The 26,255-nt window shown below is 34.5% G+C and overlaps 1 protein-coding gene across 15 annotated transcripts in view; it reads right to left on the bottom strand.

Annotated features, from left to right (window-relative positions):
- The window catches only part of camk2g1 (calcium/calmodulin-dependent protein kinase (CaM kinase) II gamma 1), a 106,584-nt gene that overhangs the window by 49,378 nt on the left and 30,951 nt on the right, over positions 1-26,255 (bottom strand). For all 15 annotated transcript variants that reach the window (XM_073827794.1, XM_073827791.1, XM_073827796.1 and 12 more), the window contains exon 3: positions 8,485-8,544. In XM_073827794.1, the coding sequence (XP_073683895.1) occupies positions 8,485-8,544 (60 nt within the window). The remainder of the gene's footprint in view (positions 1-8,484; positions 8,545-26,255) is intronic.

Below are 26,255 nucleotides of genomic sequence, written 5' to 3'. Positions count from 1 at the left end.
GGCCGGGACTTTAACGCGTTAATTTAGATTAATTAATTACACAAAAATAACGCGTTAAAATTTTTTTAACGCATTTTAATCGCACTTAGTTTTGCACCGCGGAACGTTTCTCACTGGATGAGATTCCGCGGACCGATTATACAGGAGCACCAACTAGCGTTCAGACAAGCTGCGTCCGTCCTAAATAGTATTGTATGTCCCAAATCGTAGTGTGTTTAAAAAGGTATTCCAAAGATTCCAGGATGGTCTACTACTTAACGATCAATGCACACTCTAACGGCTAATATTGCCCACAACACACTGCGCCATGAACGAGGATTCGATTAGAACTACAAACACGCATAAAAAGTGTTAAAAAACTACAAACATGGAGGATATGCGCGACCAACGGACAGGTAGAGAAAGGGGTTTGAGTGATAAATAATCAGTGTGTAACCTGATAAAAAATATTTTTTAAATGTTATCCGCGTTATATTCCATGTGCAGCAATATTTATAATGATAGGTTTGGTCATTAACGTTTAAATGCATAATTAAGCAAACACAAGAGCAGAGTTCTCGGCATGAAAGACTCGTTAAAGAACGTGCCTCTTGCTACACTTAATGGCAATATTGCACTGGTCTGTTGGACTTGGTTGAACAAAAAGAAACAATATTTTGTTGCTTAAGCTTATGTATTCAGTCATTATTCAATGGTATACTAAAAATCCATGTAAAAATCTTACTTCTCACTGTTCTCAGGTCAAATATTTATATGCGATTAAAATGCGATTAATTTCGATTAATTAATTACAAAGCCTCTAATTAATTAGATTAAATTTTTTAATCGAGTCCCGGCCCTAATTTGAATGCTAAACTATTATGTAAACCAGGATTTGTACTTTATAAAACATCCTCCTGAAATATGTGTTTGGCCCGAGCTCAGGCTGAACTGCACGGATCGTACAGTACACACTATTTAATTTTACCAGTGTTTCTATATTTGATTGACTGTAATTTATTCTTATAATGAACAGACTGCAACTTTTGCAATGCTGTGTGTGCGTGAGACGCCGGTGCAATCGAATCGCGGAAAGATCATTTAAAACTGCAGTGTATTTACTTTTATTTCTGTCATCTCGGTTTCCTTTCCGTGAACTTTTGGAGAGCGCCGCTCCACACAAAAATGAACCAAACTCAGCAGCATATGTCACTCAGTCTTTTCCTTTCGTTTTGAAAATCTGTTAATTGGGCTATTTATGTCAGATATATTTCGTGTATTCATTCATTTTATATACAGACTATGATTTAATAAAAACTAATTTTGGTCATTTTTAGCTTAATTTTTGTTGCTTGTCTGCGCTCGTCCGTCATTTTTTTCTCTTCTCCGACTCCGCAGCTCTCTTCATTAGTTTAGTGTTAATGGCACCAGTCCAGGTATTTCCAGGAGTTACTCGTGCTATTTCTCCATAACGGGAGTGCGTCCATCTCACAAATGTAGAATCCGTCTCTGCAGTTATCTCTCAAACATCGAATTCCAGCAACAGGAAGACAAAATATTTTACTTGTGGACTTTTTTAATTCACAAATTAATTGAGTTAAAATATGTTGATGTAACTTGCGTTACTGAGATTGTAACGAGTAATATTATTACCCAAATTGTATTAGTAATGCGTTATATTACCGCGTTACCGCAAAACGTAATAAACTACTGTAATATATTACATTTGTAATGCGTTACGCCCAACACTGTCCATCACACAGCGTTTATAACAACATCTGATGAGAACATGCGCCATACGTCTAATTACACGCTATTATGGTGACGCTTACAATTATGAAGCACGACTTAAGATAACCATAATGAGCACATGGCAAGGTGAAATAACAAAATGAGGATCCGTCGAAAAGAGAGAGGGAGAGGATGGATGACAAGCTCACTTATGTACACAAGCAGTGTGTCACGTAGACAGTGACACACACCGAGTGTATTGGGTTGGGGGTTGGATGGAGAAAGAGAGAGCGAGAGAGAAATAAGGAGAGAGAGTTGAGTAAACACTGCCCAGAATAGCAGGAGCCTTATGAGAGCACCGAGAGAAAGAGCAACATAGCAACTAGTTGGAGGGAAGGAGGGAGGGAAAGAGACGGAGGATAAGTAACAAAGGGATTGAGGCAAATCTGATGCTGGAAAATACATATATTAGATAAATGACTTCGACATTATTAGAGTAATGCTGTGAGTCAATAGTCCTCAGAGAGATTGTTTGACAAGCAAGGTCCTAGCATGTTGACACTGGCACTGCAAACACCAGCCGCCATTAATTACAGAAGCTCCAGTTTAATAAAGTCCTAAACATTTAGAGAGAGGTTAAGCACATTGTAAATTGACATCTGTACCAATATTTAGCCAGAAACAATGTATGGCAGGACTGGAAGCCACAAAGATTTGAGAGAATAGAAACCAGTTTGGCTATAATACTATTGGTTGTATTAAGGGTGATGGATTAAAAAAAAAAAAAAGTAAGCTATTTTTCTACTAAGATACTATGCAGTTCCCCTTGCATTCCCTTAAAAAAAGTGTAAACACTGTGATGCTTTCAAACTGTTTGTTTATGGCATTAGTTGGAGGCAGGACTATCTGTTTTTTTCAACCAATGGAAGAGAGGAGAAGCAGGGACCTGATTCAAATTATTGCCTTTACGATTTTGTTTGCACAGAAATTAAACAACACCTTATGGTTTTTGCAATTAAATAATAATAATAATTATTATTATTATTTCATTTTTTTAAGTGTGTCATTTTTGGCATTAAAAGAAAAAATATATATATTTAATAAAATAATAATATATATTTTTAACCAATGGAAGACAGGAAGACAGTGTTCAAGAAACCTGTTTGAATATATATATATATATATATATATTTAAAGAAATTACACATTTCACCTCTAATTTTATTTTTTCAATTCTATTACAATAATAATAATAATAATAACTAATATTATTATAATTATCAGCATCATCATTACACACGTCACCTTCTTAATATATTTTAATGTAATAATAACAATAATAATAATTATTATTATTATTAACTGAAGTGTTCAATTTGTTCTTAACAAAACTGCAAAAAAACTGCATAATATAATGATGATGATATAATAATTATAATTAATACAACAACAATAATAATTATTATTATTATTTATTTATGTATTTATTTTTTGAATGTGTGTAATTTTTTGCATCAAACAAAAATAATTACCATTTAATATAATAGTGATAATAATAACAACTTTTCCTGTGTTCCATTGGTTAAAAAAACATACATTATTATTATTATTATTATTATATTAAATAGTAAAACTTTTTTCTTTTGATGCAAAAAATTACACAATTCAAATTATTATTATTATTATTATTATTATTATTATTTAAAGTGTGCATTTTTTGCATCACATTAAAAAAAGAATGAGGAATTATAATAATAATAATAATAATAATAATAATAATAATAATAATATTATATATATATATATATATAAAATATATATAATTTTTTTTTTACCAATGTAAGACAAGAAAAGTGTTAAGGAAACCTGTTAATAGTTATTATTTTTGTAAACTTTTTGCAAAAGTTTGTACACGTTTAATCTGTAGTTTTATTTTAATATTTTTAAATGTCGATAATAATCATATTGATAATAATAATAATAATAATAATAATAATAATTATTATTATTATTATTATTATTATTATATTTATCATATATTTTGAATTTAATAATAATTACTATTATTTGAAGAGTTCAGTTTCTCTAACTGTAAAAAAAGATATATAATAATAATAATAATAATAATAATAATAATAATAATAATAGTAAGAAAAATATTATTAATAATAATTATTATCACCATCATAATCATCAACATCAACTAATTTCTATGTCTGTACAAACAAAACAGCAAAAAAAACAGCAAAAAAAAAAAACAAAAAGACTTCAAACAGGTTTCCTGGAAACTTTGCCTGTCTTCCATTGGTTAAAAAATAATTTATTATTTAGAAATATATATCTCTTCATATTATTATTATTATTATTATTATTATTATTATTATTATTATTAATTTATTTATTATTATTATTATTATTAGATGTGTGAAATTATTGGCATCAAATGGAAAATAATAATAATAATAATAATAATAATAATAATAATAATAAAGGATTTTTCCCCAACCAATGTAATTCAGAAGTAGTGTTTATAAAGCCTGTTTGAGAATAGTCGTTATTTTTACAATTTTGTTTGGCCATAAATTAAACATTTCACCCCTAATTTTATTTTTTCAATATCTATAATCATCATTACACACACCACCTTCTTAATATATTTTGAATTTATTAACAATAACTACTATTATTTGAAGTGTTTAATTTCTGCACCAAAACAAAACTGCACAAAATTTTAATATAATGATGATGATACGATGATTATTATTATTATTATTATAATGAAAAAATAACTAAATAAATGCTGAGAGAGAACATTTTACAAACTTTAAAAAACACCTGACTAGCTGAGTGAAAGAGAGATACACATTATTGTGTGCCAACTGCGCCAGTAGCAACGAGCACTCAGTCCTCTCTCCTCTTTAACCTTTCAGACTCTCTCTCTCTCTCCATCTCTCTTCCTTCATTGGCTCTATTGTTCAGCACTTATGTGCACCCCAAGCAGAAAACATGACAAGCTGTCCACTTGAGGAGAGACGACAGAAGGGAAAGTGAAGGAGAGAGAGACCGATACAGGTGATGGAGCAGGAGAAAGGGGACGGAATCGCCTGAGGAGGAACAGAGATGAGAATAAGAAAACACATCGAATGGAAAGACGGTGAGATAGTGGAGAAAAAAAAAGAGGAAGGAGCAAAACAGAGAATGGAGGAGAAAGACATAGGATAGAGTGTGAAGTTGAGGTCAGTAAACAACAAGGGATGTAACTTAGATGATGAGTTATATAACAGCAAATGAATAATTAAAAGTTCAAATGCTATTTTTTTTTTTTACTTTCTATTCATCAAAGAATCTTGAAAGCATTTTGTCATTTTTTTCACAAAATTATTAAAGGGGACGGATTAAAGGGATCGGATGCAAAATTCAGTTTAATATGGTGTTTGCATATAAGACACAGCCACCCTACAATGATAAAAATCCATTCACTCCTTTTTTTTAATCCCCAAAAAACCCAAACAGTCTCAATTATCAAGCTGTTTAGATTTTCTGAGCAGTATGACATCATACTGCTCAGGCCCCGCCCACAACCAATGATGGACCGTTCTGTATTACCATATTCCCACCCTCAGCCAGTTGTATGCTGTCCGCCATTTTCTCCGCACTCAAGCAGTTATGGCAACAATGTCATAATGCATCGCAGGTGTTTTGTATTTGGATGTAAAAGTGAACAAAAGAGCCTTAATTTTCTCTCAGACAAAATCAGTTTCAAGTCTCTACTACTTACGGTTTGGTCTGCACGATTAGGTTTATGCAGAGATCGCTGATCCATGACCACTCTAACAATTACAATAGGGTTTCAGCGCTTCTCATTTAGCAATATAATTTGTCACATTATACTGTTTTTACAGAATTTCTGATCAAATAAATGCAGCCTTGGTGAACATAAGAAGCAATAAACTCAAAATACATATCAGGGATTGTGTTACGGAAACTTCCGGTCTCAAGTCTTCTGTCCTAAATGAGATCCTTACTGAAATCACCATGGTTACCAAACAGATAAGACAGGATTCTAGCGTTGGATGTTTCTGTAATACGGCCCCAGGGGTATAAATATATAACACTGTATGGGTAATTATCACTGTAACATAACAGAATATATCACAATGTAGTAATTTTGGTTGAAAATGTAATAACGAAGTATGCCTTGTATTTTAATACAAGTAAGTAAAGATTCGACTGAGATCCTTCCATTTAATTTTTCCCTCTTATAATTTGATACTTGATGAACACAAACCAAAAGATAAGATTACTTATAATTAACAAACACTTAATACACCATATTATCAAGCAGATATGTCTTTCTTTACGGTTTTCTTCGTCTCTCTCGCCTCTTCTATTGCCGAGCTCATTGGTGATAATGACGGTATTTGAGCTGAACTGCTGCCCACCAGCATCTCCCACCTCAGCACAGTTATTTATAGAGCTCCACTCCTCTTCTATCCCTCTCTGCTGCTCTCTCCATCCCTCTACCTCACCTCTTTCTTTGTCGCCATCGCCCCCATCTCGATGGCTCTGCTCGTTTTTTTCAGTTGTTCTGCCCTCTCAGGACTTCTCCTTATTCTATCGATCAGTCTCTCCTACTTTCTGTCTCCTCTCCTCCTCCTAATTCCCTCTTTGCTTTCTTTTTCATTCTCCTATTGCTGCCTACTAAATTCTGCTCTTTATTAGCTTTTTTCCATTCTCATAATCCTTATTTTGTTCTATTGTACATATGTTCTTTAAGACAATGGCTTTTGGGAGAGGCTGTTCCGCAGGACACGGTATGTTTTGCTGCAAAAATACTTCAACCTAATTCAGTCCTAGTCATCACTGGCACCAGCTTACACACACACACACACACACACACACACACACACACACACACACACACACACACACACACACACACACACACACACACACACACACACACACACACACACACACACACACACACACACACACACACACACACACACACACACACACACACACACACACACACACACACACACCAAGCTGCAGATGCTCGCTGCGACAAACTCACATGTACACCACCATTTAAAAAGTTTGGACTTAATTTGAAGTCCCATTTAAAAGTTTAGAGTCTGTACAATTTTTAAATGTTTTTGTCTCTTATGCTTACCAAGGCTGCATTTATTTAATCAAAAATGCAGTAAAAACTGCAAGACTGTAAAAAAGTATCACAGTTTTAAAAAAACTGTTTTTTAACATATTTTAAAATGCAATTTGTTCCTGTGATGGCAAAGCTGCTCAAGAAACATTTCTTATTATTAATATTGAAAACTGTTTTTTAGGATTCTTTAATGAAATGTCACATAAAAAGACGTTTATATGTAGTCCACAAGAGAAAATAATAGTTGAATTTATAAAAATTACTGTCCTGAACAGTTAAACTGCTCACTGTTCTTATGTAAAATCCTTTAGGTCCATCAAATTCTTTGGCTTTTCAGCATTTTTGTGTATTTCCAACAATGACTGGATGATTTTGAGGTCCATCTTTCACACTGAGGACAACTGAGGGACTCATATGCAACTATTACAAAAGGTTCAAACACTTACTGATGCTTCAGAAGGAATGCATTAAAAGCCAGGGGTGTAAACTTTTGAACAGAATGAAGACTTTTCGTATTTCACCTCAATCTCTTTTTTTTTCCATTTAGTATTGCCCTTTAGAAACTACAGGAGACACAGAAGACAAAATAAGTTGTTTCCTTCTGGAGCATCAGTGAGCATTTAAACCTTATGTAACAGTTGCATGAGTCCTTCAGTTGTCCTCAATGTGAAAAAACAGATCTCAAATTCATACAGTCATTGCTGGAAAAGGTTAAATTCCACAGAAATGCTGAAAAACCAAAGAATTTGTGGGACCTAAAGGATTTTTTCTGAAGAACATCAGGCAGTTTAACCGTTCAGGACCAACAAGAGACTCATGAACGACTATCACAAAACAAAACAAAAAAACAGATGCAGATCATTCAGGTAACAACATAGTATTAACAACATTTTGCAGATTCTGCAAGGTGTATGTAAACTTTTGACCTTTACTGGGTTTTAAAACAGATTTTTTTTGTAACAACGTAAGAGTTTTTTCTGTCAATTTTGATTAAGTTATTGCATCCTTGCCAAATACAAATTCATTTCTTTCAAAAACTTACTGACATTAAACTTTTGAATGATAATGTATGTTTTGTAACTTATGAATAGTTACAAAATGATATAAAGACTTAAATTTTTCTTCAAAAGGTTTGTAGATATATATAGATATAGACACTATGCTTAAATATTTATTTTTAAACAATTTTTAAAGGCCAAAATGGACTACAAAAACAGCTAAAAACTTCTAATGATGCACTTTATGAAGTTTGAAGCAATCTTGTCCTGTAACTCTGTATGCGCAAGTATTTACTCTGGGGTCTTACTGGCCATTCATACAAAACACGTCTTTGCTTCCACCGTTTTGGACACTGAGATTGTAATACGTTTTTAATTGGAAAGTATTAACAGGATTGAAAAAATTACATTAAGAGGTTTTAAATTTTGGTTTCGATTACTTTTCAATTAATCGTCCAGCCTCAAAGATAAAATTGTTTTTAATTAATTGTTAAAAGTTTTTAGAACTCATAAATTCCATACTTCAAATATTCTCATTTAATAGTTTCGATGGCTTTACTGTAACTCTAAAATTAAAAAAATGATCATAATGAAGATGAAACTCACCAATATTGGGGTGTTTGAGTAGACGACAGATTCGGGCCTCACGTTCCAGTTTCTGATGATCTGCAGAGGAAAGAGAGAGAGGGAGAAAAGCAGGTTAGATATTTGAGGTGGCTGATGGCTTGTTCTCACAGCTATAAAATAAAAAGGACACCTCGACTGAGGTGCGAGCAGCTCTGTCCTCTCCGACGAGAAGAGAGAACATTTCTATACGTAACGACTTTCACGACTTTTTCCACCGGTGTCATAGATGCAAACCGCAACGCCGGAGAGTTAAGGGGGGATAAACAATTCAGAGAAAAGAGAAAAAATAAATAAATAAATAAATAAATAAATAAATAAATAAAAAATAAAATAAAAAATAAAATAAAATAAAATAAAATAAATCCCAAATTATCTAGGGAATGTGATTTCGGTCCTCTCATGATAAGACATTGTAAATCATGTGTGTGTGTGTGGTTGTAAGAGTTGGGGTGAGGTTCAAGCTAATCTAGGGCTTATTACTGAAACATGTAATACGGTTGCGTGAGCTCGAAGGATGAATGTTGTGTAAAATTAAACAAACAAGCCCGAGGGCTCATTTCCTCACACTTGCAACACACACACACCACAGAGTCTAAATAGCAGCTCAATGTCTTGACTGGGGTTTATTCATCTTCTCAATGTAAAAATCACCCACCATGCGCTGCTGGAGGCCAGTGAGATTGGATGTGATTCATATTTTAGAAGCAAATAATAGGCTTTAATGTCAAATGAACAATGCTTTGATAGATTATATTCAGACAGGCTATGCAAGCCTACGAGACCTTGCTGATCAAACAGTAAACCTGCTGTAAAATTAAATATTTATTTTTAATCACTAATTTTATCTGGGTTTCCAGCTCTAAAAGAACTAAACATCCTTAAAAAATTGATTTTTTAAATGTACAAATTAACCTATTGGCAAACAGCTTTGCTTGTTACAAATGTAAAACTTCTAATAAATTAAGTGTAAAAAATGCAGTTAATTCAAGACAATTCTCTTAATTGTAATGTAAAAACATGCATTCATTAAAGCTGCTCTGAAACTATGAATTGTCAAAAGTGCTATACAAAATGTGAATTACTTATTAGTGTACACTAGTCTGCTTTCAACTGATCTTGTCTTGGCAACAAGATAAAAATACCTTTGCCAAGTTGGCAAATATAATCAGTTAAATATCAAGTAAATACCAAGGCAATTGCAAAGGTCTCAGATAGGGTTGGGTATCGTTTGAATTTTATCGATTTCGATTCCGATTCCACTTATCGATTCCGATTCTTTTCGATTCCCAGTTTCGATTCCAATTTAGTAAAAAAACAACAACAACAAACACAAAAGTCAAACATTAATATATCACACATGTTTATTTTCAGTGCTAGCTTGCAACATATTATTTTATTACAGGGGTTCTCAACCTTTTTTATATCAGGGCTCCCTTCTTCTCGGGTCAATTTTGCAAGGCCCCCCTATGCCTGACATTTCCTCTAAAGGGGTTTATTTTTTAACCTTTTTTATTAACCTAAACATTTGTTTTGCCTTTTTATTTTTCTCCTGCATGTTATAAAAAAATTCAAACAAACTTTAAATTAAAGCTATACTTTTGAATTTAAAAGAAAACCCTCTGCTCTAACTTTTTAACATGAATATACATACACAGATTTAAAGCACCTAAATAATTTAATTCAGACATTCTTCACAACTTCAGAGTACTCTTTCTTAAGTGACTGAATATCTACTGTTTGTATTTATTATAAAATACAGTAAATACATTGTAAATCTGTTTATGCTGGTGCTTATATGTGCATAAACACCACTGACCCTTACAAGATCCACCTCTATGGGTAAGCATTCATTATAAAAAACTCACAGGACATTCATTTTGAAAACTATGCGAATATTTTGAAATTTCACGCAAAAACACTATGGATCAGAGTCCCGAAAGCATGAATAGTTTGTGAATCAACAGCGGACTTATGCGTGCCTAATGTACGACTCTGATATACAAGAATGAATACATTAGGCACGCGCGAGTTTGTTACTATTACTCTGGTCATCTTTGCCTTTACATTACCGGGACGGTTTGTTTCATGCAGCCAAGAGATGAAGTAGATACCTGTCTTCCCGCGGGGGTATAAGTTACTTTTATGTGGGCTTTTGCGGAAATACAAAATAACATATATTCCTTCTGGAGCGGGTGGCGCAGGACTAAAATCTGTCCCTTGCAGATCTCTAAGATGAAGTTTGCGTGCAGCGGTAGATTTGTCTTCAGTTTATACAAAGCGTAGACACACTTTTAAACGCTTACCGCGATCCATCTTATCGACTGATGTCTACATTTCCGCGGAAGGTCCTGGCAGATCACTAGATGAAAAAAATGCACCCAGGAATCGAAACAAGGAATCGAAATTTTAATTTTATAACAAATATCCGATTCTTTATCTTAAGTATCCGATTCCAGAATCGGAATCGATTTTCAATTCCCAACCGTAGTCTCAGACAAGTCATGTCCTTAACTTAACTTGCATCGGTTGAAATGATTGTGTCATCCTGCTTTGCAAAAATCATCACATCCAAACCTGCCACTTCTGAACTTTGTCCTTAGAATCGGTGTCATTTTCTTAAGCAATCAAAAGTGGAGTGACAACCAATGGCCAATATGAACAGAAGAGTAAGACGAATGTTACAACATCACCACATGTATGTTGTGCAACCGGCATGGACAAAACAGTCAGCGTTCATCCGCCCTCCGAAATAAACACATCAGCTTGAGTCAGTCTGCAAATATTAATGCTGCCTAATCTGACATGCTTAAGCAAGATAGGAGTTTTGGGAGACAGAGTCTAGCTGACCTACTAACTGGCTCTGGGCCAAAACCTAGTGGGCTGCCTTCGTAGGCAGCATTTTAAGGTGTGCTCCTGACATGAAGACTGTTCCAAAATGTAGGCAGCATAAAAGACGCCTTCTTTCCGTCAAACTCTCAAAGGGTGCATTGCATGTGTCATTCACAGAGGTCAATACGAGCACACAGTGCTTGGTTAAAAACGACAAGCTCGGTTTATTTAAAAAAAAAAAAAAAGGGTTGCATTTCAGGCAAGATTCAGTCAAGCAGGGTTGCCAGGTTTTCATAACACAACCCGCCAATTATTAGTCAAAACTAGCCCAAAACTAGCCGAATATTCATATTTCAAGGGCTAAATATCACATTATAGGGTCACTTTAACCCACAGACAAGAAAACAATCCACAGCAACAGTGTTAAAGTAGCCTAATTCCACAGGAAAATCAAGGACTTGGCAACACTGCAGTCAAGATCCCTAAGAAGGCATGTGTCTAGGTAAGGTTTTGGGAACCGAACTATAGATTCGTTTTTTTAATGTAAATGTGCTTTCGTAAAAACACAATGAAGCCATGATTTTGTCCGATTATTGCATTTCATAAAATGCCACTTTCGAAAGGACATGTAATACAAAACACCCCATCTAATCAACTTAACAAGCACATCAACTGGAAGCTAAGTGACCTTTTTGCTTCGGTCGTCGGTTTGATTGAATGTGTTATTTGATTGTGCACGCATGCATCCATTATAATTTTCCACATATTGTGCTGTCTGTGGTCCAGAAGTCCTGCTTTTTTCTTCGTTATCACTACCCCGGTTTGTCTTGTTGACTTTCTTTCTTTCTGAGCTAGATTAGATGTTAGCCTTTCACACATGCAACCACACACACACACAGAGCAGACATGCTCCAAGCTAACAGGATTACATCCTCTCCCATCTTGCCCTGTGACCCAGTGGAAGATTAACCCTTAGCATGCCGCTGGCACAAATACTGTTTTCCTCCATAGCCCTTTCACTGCTGGCCAACACTGACCACACACACTCCAACCGCAGAAACCGGAGAGTGCCAAGATGGCACCAAATCCCTGTCACTGGATCAGCACGGAGACACAATGAACCCTTGTGAACCTAGAAACTAAGTAAACAAAGATGGGGCAAAGAAGTATATGGCACGAAAATATATATAAAATAGACATATATGAACATATCAGGGGCATTTCCTCCAGGGAGGCAGTGCCTCAAAATATTGGATGAGAAAAAATTGATAGTAGAAAAATAAAATACAAATTTTACAAAATCCAACATTTAAAAGTCTATAAATCAATTTTTTTCTAAAGAAACATTGTTCAACAGTGACACCAGCAGGTAAAGTTACAGTGGGAGTCCGCGTCTCTCTCGCCTCCCCTGAGCCTATTGAGTTTTAACTGACCCCCCTAAAGTGTGCGGTGAGTTTTTTGGGGGGTAATTGAGAATGAATGGGGGTAAGTCAGGTGATGCCTCCATTGCAATATGATTGGATATGACTGCTTATAATCGGCTGTGATTGGTTCATGTGATAAATCCCGCCTCTAGTGTGCGTGCAAGTTCTGCATTCATGAATCAGTCTGAATGAACAATATAATGGCGTTAATGGGATGACTAATTTATAAAAGTAAGTAAACAACACCACTTTTACATATAACCACTTGTTATGTCAAACGAAGACTTAAAATGGCATGAAAACATGATCTGTGGGAGTTTTTAGTCAGTAATCAGCTTGGTGAAATTTAAAGTAAATCTCTGCCTGTGACCAATATTTACAGAGCTTTAATGACTGATGATCTGAAAACTTCAAAAATGGTTAAAAGTTAACTATTAAAAAGAACAGAAGTTCACAAATAAAATGCATTGTTTAAATTCTTACTGCTTTGAGATATTATTTTGGAGTAAATGCTTAAAAACACTAACTTGACGAGATTCATACTTGGCTTTAATAAACAGAAATTGATTACATTAAAAATATAAAATAATTTTTGTTCTTTTTCTGATATATATTACACACACACACACACACACACACACACACACACACACGTTGATGTTCCACTTTTCAGTTCTTCATTTCTGCTTATCTCAAAAAACAGACAAAGTGACGATATTTCAGAATATTTGCATCGTCACACTCACACTAGCAAAATGTATGATTCTGTCTGTTAGAATGAGCTGGTTTAGCATTAAAATAAAATCTTTAAGCTTTAGATCCTTCCTTATATTTATATGTTCCTTAGTAAAAAATAAATATACTAACATGTATTTAAAATACATTTATTTCATGTTAAGTATACTAAAAAATACATTTACATATTGTGTACTTAATAAAAAATACCCTGCAGTTGTACCTTTAGTATACTAAACAAATATATTTAAAGTCTGCTAACAACTAATTTTGTACTTAATGCACTTTCATTTTGAGGAACTAGAGCTAAAGTCCAACTAAAGATATACTTAAGTATATCTGATTATGCTAAAGTGGAACTATTACACTACATTTTGCATTTAAAGACCGATATTATTTAAAGATCAAACAATAAATATCAATAGTGACATTAAAACACATTTTAGACTTAGTATTAAGAAATGTGCATTGTGCACAAGTAGTATTGCAAATAAAGTTTAATTACAATTTTTATCAGTAAGTCCCGAGCAATATGTCGGTAAATGTTAATATACTTGAACTTAGTATAAAATAAATGCTTTTAAAATCTATTAGTTTTTTACTAGGGTTTTACTTTATGTTCACAACCTACATTTATGCTCCATACATAAAAATTATACAAGATGATTCACTGCATTGAAAAATAGCAAAAGCTGAAGAAGTAGCAAAAGCTGTGTACCAAGATGAAACTTTATAGTGCTAAAACAGCATCAATTCCATTTGCAATCTTTTCATTATCAGAGTTCAAGAAAAGCCCTTACTTTTCAACCCGTCTCTTTCAACCATTTGGCTCTATTCCCATTTTTCACAATCCAATCAATTCCAGATGGTTAAATTCACATTTTGCTCTACATTCTCTTGTTGAATATCCTGTAAAGTAAAATAAGTTGTGAATTCCTTTACTAGTAACACAAAATTCACGGGATTCCCAGGTAATGTATGAACTTATAATCTATATACCTTTAAATAGAAGTGTCTGCTAAATATGTAAACGTAAAAACTGTGAGAAGTTTCACAATTCACATTAAGTGAAAGTGCAATCCACTCTTATATTCCTCACAGCCTCATTTACATTGCGACTGATTAAGCTCCACTAATGTAAAAGCTGAATACATCAACGGCAAATACGTTTTAAGATATTCTACTGTATCTCAGAAGTTTGATGGTCCCAAAAGTAACTGGAGAGGAAACTCCCTTCTATATTACAGAGGGACACATCAGCGTGCTGCTATCAAAACTACTTCAGTTTCACTACGGAAGATAACACACTCTCATGCTGCAGTAATTGTATTACAGACACACACAGCCCTCTAATCTGATGCATAATTAAACGCAGGGTAGAGATAGGAAGGGCCCTCTGTCCTGACATTCTGTGTAAAGGGTGAATAAGAACAGGACAGACAGGAAGACAATGGGGGAAAAGGGAGCCACTGAAAGGTTACAAAGAGGAGGCCAAACACTGGAACAAAAGCACTAAACCTGCATTGAATGTGAAACAGATCTTTTATTATGATGTTCATAGATAGATATATTCAAAGCAGCTTTAAAGGGATAGTTCATCTAAAAATGAAAATTACCCCATGATTTACTCACCCTCCAGCCATCCTAGGTGTACATGACTCTCTTCTTTCAGATAAATACAATCGTAGTTATATTAAAAAAAAATGTCCTGGCTCTTTATTAGACTTCAAAATCTCAACACCCATTCACACTCCGTGATATAAACTCACAATTCTGACTTTTCTCTGAATTTTGTAATATAAACTCATAACTCTTGACCTTTTTTTATTCAAAATGCTGTGACAAACTCAAAATCAGAATTCCATGATAAAAAAAGAAGAATTCCAGAATTCCACGAACTTGCAATTCCGACTTTTCTCCAAATTCCATGACATTAACTCGCAATTCTGCGTTATTTTTTAATCAGAATTCCATGATATTGTTACGGTCGGCGGCTTAAGCAGGATCTTGTTTACCTTTTGTTGCCCCTCTTTTGTGTTCTTGGCGTTACGCTATCTCTACGAGCGTGTAGGTGCGCTCTCTCTCTCTCTCTCCCTATCGCTCTCGCTCTCTTTTTTTTTTTTAGGTGGACGCACCTGTTTGTTGTTGCGAGGCTGATTAACAGTGGTTAAAAAGACGCCAACGAGGAGGAGAAGGAGACACAAACGGATTCTTGTGGGCCAGCCAGCAAAACTTTGTCCTTTTGTTTATTTTGTGTTCTTACTTTTTCTTTGTAGCTGTTGTCCAGTATGTTAAGTGTTATTTGGTAGCTAAATTCGTCAATGTCGTTCTGTTGAGTGAGTGAATAAATAGACTTGAATAGTAACATCGTTTCCTCATTCTTTTTATGTTACATAATCTCTCTTTTCGAGCCCTTTTAATGAGAGGTTGTAACAGATATAAACTCACAATTCTGACTTTTTTTCTCAGAATTCTGTAATATAAACCCACAATTCAGAATTTTTTAATCAGAATTCCGTGATATAAACTCGCAATTCTGACTTTTTTTAAATCAAATTTCTGTCATATAAACTCGCAATTCAGACTTTTCCCTCAAAATTCCATGATATAAACTCGCAATTCTAACTTTTTTCTCAGAATTCCGTAAAATAAAACTCACAATTCTGAATTGTTTTAATCAGAATTCCGTGATATAAACTCGCAATTCTGACTTTTTTAAAATCAGAATTCTGTCATATAAACTCGCAATTCAGACTTTTCCCCCCCTCAGAATTCCATGATATAAACTCGCAATTCTAACTTTTTTCTCAGAATTCCATAAAACAAACTTGCAATTCAGAATTTTTAAATCAGAATTCCGTGATATAAACTCGCAATTCAGACTTTTTTCCCTCAGAATTCTGTGATATAAACTTGCAATTTTGACTTTTCTCAGAATTCCATGATATAAAATTAATTCTTTTTTTCTCAGCATTACACGATATAAACTCACAATTCAGACTTTGTTTTATGTAGAATTCCATGATATATACTCACAATTCAGACTTTTTTCACAGAATTTTGTGATATAAACTTGCAATTCTGACTTTTTTTCTGAATTCCGTGACATAAACTCACAATTCTGACTTTTTAAAAATCTGAATTCCATGATATAAACTTGCAATTCCGACTCTTCTCAGAATTCCGTGATATAAACTCACAATTCTGACTTTTTTCTTCTTAGAATTCCATGATCTTAACTCACAGTTGGATGAACTTTACTGGACTTCAAAATCTCAACACCCATTCACTGCCATTATAAAGCTTGGAAGTGCCAGGACATCTTTTAATATAACTTCGACTGTATTCGTCTAAAAGAAGCAAGTCAAATACACCTAGTATAGCTTGAGGGGGAGTAAATCATGTGGTAATTTTCATTTAGAAAATTAGAAACATTTAAATTAGAATTAAAATTCAAGTTGGTACTGAAACTGGATTGGAAGTGAATTAACTAGAACTGAAATTGGATGGAATGAAATAGAAAGACTGTGAATTAGAACAGTGACGCAAAAGCACCACTAATCACCAGAGGCAGTGTGTGTGTGTGTGTGTGTGTGTGTGTGTGTGTGTGTGTGTGTAAGAGAAAGGATTACATGAGACATGTACTTGATGAAGCAAAATCACAACTCCCTTGCGTGAGCATCTGCACTATAAGCCTCTGCATGTGCGTGTGTGTCACCTCATCAGCTCAGATTGCAGGATGCCTTTCTTCCTTTGTTCCTTCACTCATTCATTTACTCTATGAATATGAATAATCCTGGGCAGTGCAGAAATCTCTTAAAGTCTTACCAACGACACTTCCCGTTGACATCATCCACAGACTTAGTCAACATAAAAAACTCACAATGACGCAATGCAATGTATTTAAATTAACAGGATATTCAAAAAGTTAAACTTGCTGAATAATTGCTGAAATCCTCACTGCCCGACTGAGCCACCAATTCATCAGAGAATCACTTATGCACACGCACGCTCAGTGTCCAAGCACAGACGTGCACACCTGCTCCATTACAATGCAGTGTGTTCCTGTGAAATACATTGATTTGTACATTCTGTGCTGAGGACTTAGAGGATAGCAACAATCTCAGAGTCCTCTCATCCTGTGAGAAATGAATGAGCTGCTGTTGTGACTTTGGATCTTACACACACACTTATCCAAAAATCCCTAGTCTCAACTTCAGACAACATCCCCATTCGCTAACCTCCCTGATGCATAACATACACCAAGCTCTTAGGTTTCAGTAGTTTAAACAGCAGAGCATGCTGCTATAATGCCAAAGTTATAAATTTAATCCCCAGGAAATGCATGAACTGATTTAAAAAATAATAATAATAATTTGTGTTTAACAGAAGAAAGAAACTCTTACAGGTTTGAAACAACATGAGAACAAGATGACAGTATTTTCATTTTTAGTGAACTATGCCTTTAATGCAGTGTGGACTTGATCTCATTCAGTCTAGTCAAAGGTCTGATTATGTGAGACAAATCAGGCCCTAATGTCATAATGCCCTTTCCAATCAATCTCAGAAAAAAAAATAATCTAAAAAAAAGCATCAAAAAGCGTTCTGCTTTGATTTAAGCTGGCAAGGATGTTTCCCAACCAGCAAACACATTGATAAAAGCTAAATTACAGCAGTTTCATGTTCCGTGACTTGTCAAGATAATGCCTTCATTAGGATGCCAGAGGGAAGGAGGAGGAGCTGAGAGGCAGTCGACTGAAGAGACACACACACACACACACACACACACACACACACAGGTAACCAATCCCCAAAAGCAAATGCTCAGTCCTAATATGGATACGGATGGTGCAGTGTTTAATTGCTTCATCACCCGTGCCATTTAGAGACAGAGTGTGTGTGTGTGTTTTAGTGTCGGTGTCAGTGTTTTGCTTTATTGTGCTGAAGCTCAAAGATCCGTGGGCTCAATTACTGGCCCACAGGCACTCCTGTGTTTGTCGCAATCAACAAAACTGCAGTGGCCGACAGAAAAGAGCAGGCGCAGAGGAGCGCAGACCCGCAGGGACACGGGTCTGGACCCAGAGCGCAAATCAGTATGAGCCTGGACAATTAATAGCCTGTCAATATCTGCTAGAAGCAGCTGGACACCGAGGCTCTTCCATTTTCCAAATGATGAAATGACCACATTTTTTCCAGTGACTAATCTTAAATATGACAAGAGGCCATTATGTTGAAGGAGCAGCCCCAAGCAAATAACATCATGCAGGCTTCGAGTTTAGAGTTACAGGAAACGGTGCATTATAATATCAAATTGGGGGGGATTTACAGTAACATTTGAGCTTATAAACATACATAAACTGTATGTTATATATAGCAAAATAAAGTAGGATAGGATAGCAAAATAAAGTGAACTGTGACATACTATACCTAAAATTCTTCATAAAGTGGACCAGTAAAATTGATAAAAATTTGGGACCAAAAATTTGATTTGACACTTTGACATGATTATGTTTTGTTACATACCTTTCTATCAAAGTTATCTGACATTATCAAGATGAATTTGTTCTGACACGATTTATCTCTTGAGTTCTTGTCATATTTTATTACCATTTTTGAAACTACAGCGAATAAACTGATAATGTGAGAGATTTTGAAGGTAAAAAAAATTTGGTGTGACCGAAAATGCGACTGGACATGAATTTACATTTGATAAAACAAAAAAACGTAATATATTTTATTATATTTATATTTAACATGATGAGATTCATACTTGGCTTTAATAAATAGAATATTGATTACATTGTTAAATGTAAAAATATAAAATATATTTTTTTCTCTGATAGTGTAAGTAATGTATATTTAACCAAGAAAATGTGACTGGGACATGAATTTACATTTGATTAAAAAAAGAAAAGAAAAAAAATGTAATATATTTTATTATATTTATAGATTATTAAATGTATTAATTTTATTATAAATATTATATATATTATAAAATATTTGTCTGCATAATTTATTCAATACATTTTTTTTAAACAAAGGAAAACATTCTTTCCTCTTTTAATTTCACGTCCACTCTAAGCTATTTCCATTCATTGTTTTTCATTGATTTTTATTCACAAATGAAATATATTTTTTTAATTGTTACTGCCTTGAGTTATTATTTTGGAATAAACGTAAAATGCTTAAAAATACTAACTTGATGAGATTCATACTTGGCTTTAATAAATAGAATATTGTTTACATTGTTAATGTTTAAATATAAAATAGAATTGTTTTGTTTTTTCTTTTTCTGATAGTGAGTAATGTTTATTGAACCAAAAAAACGTGACTGGGACATGAATTTACATTTGATAAAAAATAAGAAAAGAAAAAACTTAATATATTTTATTATAATTATTATAAATATTATATATTATAAAATATTTGTCTGCATAATCTATTCAATAAATATTTTTAAACAAAGGAAAACATTCTTTCCTCTGTTATTTTCCCGCCAAACTCCCGTTTCCCTCAGAAATTCACATTATGGAAGTAAAATAGCATACAAATGCAATTTCATGTCCACTCTATGCTATTTCCATTCATTGTTTTTCATTGATTATTATTCTACAAGCTGTATTGTAATGTCAGCAATTAGGAAATGCAATGATCAATTAGGTAATTCAATGAGGTGAAGCCACACCCGGATGTTAGAGCAAAGAGGGATGTGTCAACCAACTATAGCCATTCAATACTCTGTGCTCTGGGAAAGACTTTCTTCACCGGCAGAGGGTGAGTCTGAGGTCAGATGGGTTTACTTAAAAAAACAAAAAAAACAATCCAGGCCAAATCCATGCTGGGCAAACTGCCAGTCTTCACAACACTCACCATACCAACCACAACCACACAGACTCATGCCAAGTCTCCAGACTGAGTAAGTGAGCAAGTGAGTGCCACACAACATGACATGATGTATGTGTTTATCAGATGATTTTATGATGTATAAATAGTTTGAGTGAAAAAAGAATACATACGTCAAACACTAAATTACAGCATAAGGAAAAGAGCTGGTTTTTCTTTGTGTCTGTGCTTTTCTTCAGCATCCGGTACGACAATGTGTAGATCCATATAATGGATCAGATTACTATTTGGATTTAGTCGAGTACACCTTTAAAAGAAAAGCTCATCCATACATTGAACGATAGCTAGAATGATCATTCCCTAATTGAAATTCAAAAGGAAAGCCAGCCTTTTTGCAATGTGATGTCACAAAAAACGTCACGATCGCTGAGCAGCAGGCTATCAGAATGTATCTGACCCAGACAGAGCTGTCCCTAGGCACTGGCTGGCAAGGCCACAGCGTCTGCATCTCAAATCTCCACCGTTGCGGCGTCCTCCGTTTCTATTCTGCCCTTTTCAGTTTCAAAATGCCCCTTTTTGACTATTCTGAACTGATATTTTCAACAGATGCCCCTCAGCGCAATCCCTCGGTTCGGTCAGTGATAACACCACCACAATTCTGCTGTCCTGAGGGAAATATAAAGATAAAATGGTATTTCAAAAAAAAAAAAAAAAAAATTGTGAGTCTTCAGTGGGAGTGCACATCAACAGAATGTCAAGATGCATGAATACATAAGGAAAACCTTCAAATCACAGACTGACACTTTTTTTATTTGATTATACAAGCAAGCATAGAAAACCATACTGAACCTGAGGTAAAAAAGAAAAGCTAAGCAGCAAGAAATTACTCTATTAACATTTATTATTTAAAATTAAAACAAATCCGCAATTAAGCTCTTTAAACTAATTCTCTGACCCCTGAGAATTAAAGACAAAATTAACACTAGCTAGAGGACAAAATATGTCTATGTTTCTAGAAGTCTAGCGCTGGCACCACAATAACAAAAAAAGGCTGGTTACAAAGACTTTCCTGATCTCTTCCCATTACTCAAACTGTATTAGACTCCTGGCGTAATTGCTGTGGGAATACGATTCGCTGTGGTATTGTTGAATTAGCCCTGATGCGCCAGGCCAAGACAACTGACAATGTTCTGATCTGATCCAGGTCTGCAGGCCTGAAACACGGTACAGTTGGCGTCACGGCAAAGCTTGTAAATAAGCTTGATTCTGCCAAATTTACATGAGAAGCAACAGATGCCACCTCGAGGGACAGGCAAAGACGCACACACTAAATGAGTATAAATAGAGAGAACATTGAATCCACCTTTATTAGTGGTCAGTGCTGTTATAGACCTCAGGGAAGACGTCATATTGAATTTTATGAAGATGAAAACAAGGCTGTGAGAAATAGACTAGACACTAGAGTTTTAGAGAGATGGATGTTCTATGTGGTACTCTTGTGAATGTGAATAAAGGTTTTTTTTTTTTTTTAGTGATAGTTGTTCATGAGGCCCAGGTTTGTCCTAAACAGTTAAACTGCCTGCTGTTCTTCAGAAAAATCCTTCAGGTCCCAATAATTCTTTGGTTTTCCAGCATTTTTTTGTTTTTGAGCCCCTTCCAACAATGACTATATGATTTTGAGATTTGTCTTTTCACACTGAAAACAACTGAGGGACTTATATGCAACTATTACAGGAGGTTCAAATGCTCACTGACGTTTCAGAAGGAAAAACAATGCATTTGGAGTTGGGGGTGAAAACTTTTGAACAGAATGGAGATTTTTCTTGCCTAAATGTAATATTTTTCATTTAGTACTTCCCTTCAGAGGCTGCAGAAGATAGTTACATGTTTCCTAGAAGACAAAATAAGTTAAATTTACCCTGATCTTCAAATTCAAAAAGTTTTCACCCCCGGCTCTTAATGTATGGTTTTTCCTTCTGGAGCATCAGTGAGTGTTTGAACCTTCTGTAATAGTTGCATATGAGCCCTCAGTTATCCTCAGTGTGAAAAGATGGATCTCAAAATCATATAGCCATAGTTGGAAGGGGTTCAAATACACAAAAATGCTGAAAAAACAGAATTTGTGGGACCTGAAGGACTTTTCTGAAGAAGAGCGGGCAGTTTAACTATTCAGGCCAAACAAGGGCCTCAAGTACAACTATCACCAGACAAACAAAAAAAAACACAGCTGTGGATTATTCGGGTAACAACACAGTATTAAGAATCAAGGGGATGTAAACTTTTGAACAGGGTCATTTTTATAAATTCAAATATTAATATTTTCTCATGTGGACTATATGTAAACAGATAGCAGATTCTGAAAGTGGGATGCAAACTTGAACTCAACTGTAAGACTTCTTTTACAAGGCTACATGACTTAGTAGGTGTTTAAAGGATTCTAGGTGTTTTTAAGATCTACTTCTAAGCACTTTTAATATGCAAGCCCCAACATGGTCGTTTTTGCACATTAAGCTGAAATAAGCAAAAGTATTCTAACATCAAAAACATTACATCACCAGTCTAAGTGACTCAGCAGTTAGTGGAAATGGTTCGGAAGTGTTTCCCTAGAAACAGCATTTGGACAATTACGCCATCCACAACAGGAATCTGAATCTCCAGACAGCAGCATTGCATTCATACTTTCCACAGGGGCTAGCGAAATCATCAGAGAAGGGGATTCTGGGTAATGCGGAACTGAGCCCAATGCTCACCGCACCTGTGGTGCAAAACAACGGTAACCAAGCCGCAGGAGGTACGGACGTAAACAATGCATTCCCAACATACACCTCAGCCCCTGTCGCAGCCTGAGAGGGCAAATTAGAGCAGATTATTCCCTTCAGATAGAAACCGAAAGCTACGGCTCATCAGAAAGAGCCTCTCAACGAAGGCAAAGGTGGCGTGCGTCATGTAATAGCTTTTAGCTGCGCATCGCCCTCCCCTCTGCGTGACGTTCTATAACCCCGGTCATCTCTCACAGGCCATTTAAGCTTTTCTCTCTGACGTTTATGACAGATCTTCTCTTTTCCGAATGCTGCTGTTATTAAGAGTCTCAGCAAAACATGGCGGGCCATGCAGGACGTCACAAACCAAACACTCACCACAACACTAATTAACAAACCAGTGCCTGAATGAAAAGATGTATCTGGTTGAGCTCTTTTAATGTGATAACAAAGTCCATCGATGCAACAAAACCACTTAGTGGTTCCATTTTCAGAATTGCATGAGTGAATGTGCATCCACTTCATTAGAAAACCAGATATTTGTATGCATCTAAATGTTCATTTAGTAGTGCACTATACAGATGACTGTCATTACACACTGATGACTGATCAAATTTACCATACATACACTATTGCTTAAGATGAATCAAAGTTTTGTCTCTTCTGCTCACCAAGCCTGCATTCAAAAACAGTACAATTTTGAAATATTTTTACTATTAAAAATAACCTTGTTCTATTTGAATATATTTGAAAATGTCATTTATTCCTGTGATCAAAGCTACATTTTTTAGCAACATTACTCCAGTCTTCAGTGTCACACGATCCTTTAGAAATTATTCTAATATGCTTGTTGAAAACCATTATACATTATAACATTATAAACATCTTTACTGTCACTTTTAGTCAATCATTTTTGCTGAATAAAAGATTAAAAAAAAAAAGTTGAATCAAAAATGTATTTTGGTACACTTTTTTATTATTATTACATTAAGTATTTACATTTCAAAAATGCTTGTTTCTGAATAATAAAATGTATTCAAAAAGTGTTCAAAAAATTATAAATTTTATATATTTGCATCAAACAATATCTTTATCTACTTTTACCATGATATAAAATTACAAAATTTGGTCATAAATCATTCTAATATGCTGAAACTTTTATTATTAGTAGTAGTAGTAGTAGTAGTAGTAGTAGTAGTAGTAGTAGTAGTATCAATATTTAAAACAGCTCAGTATTTTTCTTCAGGATTCTTTATGAATATAAAGATCCAAAGATCAGCATTTATCTGAAATAAAAAGCTTTTGTAACATTATATACCATTCAAAAGCTTTTAGATCATTACAATTTTTTTTGTGGGGAAAGAAATTAGAGAAATGAATACTTTTATTTAGCAAGAATGCTTTAAATTTATCAAAAGTGATGATAAAGACATTTATAATGTCACAAAAGATTTCTATTTCAGATAAATGTTGTTCTTCTGAAATTTATATTCATCAAAGAAACCTAAGAAAATTTCTACTCAATGTTTTTAACACTTTTTTTTTTTTTGAGCAGCAAATCAGAATATTAGAATGATTTCTGAGGGATCATGTGACTGGAGTAATGATGCTAAAAATTCAGCTTTGAAATCACAGGAATAAATTATATTTTAAAATCTAATCATATAGAAATCAGTTCTTTTAAATAGTAAAAATATTTAAAATATTACTGTTTTTGCTGTACTTTCGATCAAACAAATGCAGGCTCGGTGAGCAGAAGAGACTTATTTAAAAAAAAAACAACAACACTAAAATCTTACTGTTCAAAAACTTTTGACATGGTAGTGCAGCATAAATTTTTTTTTTTGGAGTTTACATAAATTTTTAAAGGAAAAAAATGTTTAGGTGTGAAGCTGAGGGACACACGTCTCACACGTCACACGTCCCAACTGTAAGAATGGATGAATGCACACAGTGTCAAATAAAAGACAAAACCCCACTCATGTCCACACACAGGAGTGAGTGATAGACAGAGGGAACCGTAGGAAAGAGTAGAGCCCAGAGGCAGAAAGACCATGGGCGTTAAATGGGTCAAGGAGAAAGGGATCCAAAGAGCATCATACTAACACACAACGACACCAGATCTGAAAAGAACACACAGAGAGAAAGAGAAAATCCAAGCTTCGACAACAAACTTGGCGAAGCTTCAGCTAATGGAGTCAGCCTAGCCCCTGACCTATTATCAAATTAATTTTAACATTTCATTACAATATGCATGCCAATTAGATTTATGAAACTCATTTGTCCTCAGGAACACCCAGTAGTCATAAAAAGCAAACCGCACTGATAACTAGATTCTCAGTTCCTAAAGGAAATACCAGTATGGCAGCAGAAGAACAGTCTTAAAGGGATAGTTCACCCAAAAATGAAAATTACCCCATGATTTACTCACCCTCAAGCCATCCTAGGTGTGTATGACTTTCTTCTTTCAGACGAATACTATCAGAGTTATATTAAAAAATGTCCTGGCTCTTTCAAGCTTTATAATGACAGTGAATAGGTATTGAGATTTAAGTCCAAGAATGTGCATAATAAAAAATATCCTGCACAGCTCCATAGGGTTAATAAAGGCCTACTGAAGTGATTCAATGTGTTTGTGTAAGAAAAATATCCATATTTAAAACTTTGTAAGCTTTGTAAGTCTTAAATATGGATATTTGTCTTACACAAACACATTGATTCACTTCAAAAGGCCTTTATTAACCCACCGTGAGCTGCGTGGAGCACAATGATGGACGGATGCACTTTCTTGGACTTCAAAATCTCAACACCGATTCACTGTCATTATAAAGCTTGAAAGAGCCAGGACCTTTTTTAATATAACTCTGATTGTATTCGTCTGAAAGAAGAAAGTCATATACACATAGGATAGCTCGAGGGTCAGTAAATAATGGGGTAATTTTCATTTTTGGGTGAACTATCCCTTTAAGCAAACCATTTTACCAGTATTTTTTGATTGGTAAGTTTGTATTAAATTATATAATACAGAACTTCAAAATTTAAAATTAAAATAAAAACATTTCAGAGGGCAATATTACAATGTTTATACATTTTTCAATTGTTAAAGTGTTCTGGTTCAGTTACTAAAATTTAACTGAACCATTAAAATGTAATGCAAAAA

The sequence above is a fragment of the Garra rufa genome, chromosome 22 (genome assembly GCF_049309525.1).
Source record: "Garra rufa chromosome 22, GarRuf1.0, whole genome shotgun sequence".
NCBI classification, from domain to species: Eukaryota; Metazoa; Chordata; class Actinopteri; order Cypriniformes; family Cyprinidae; genus Garra; species Garra rufa.
Note: the sequence above shows the minus strand (reverse complement) of the source record. Positions and strands in the feature narration are given on the sequence as shown.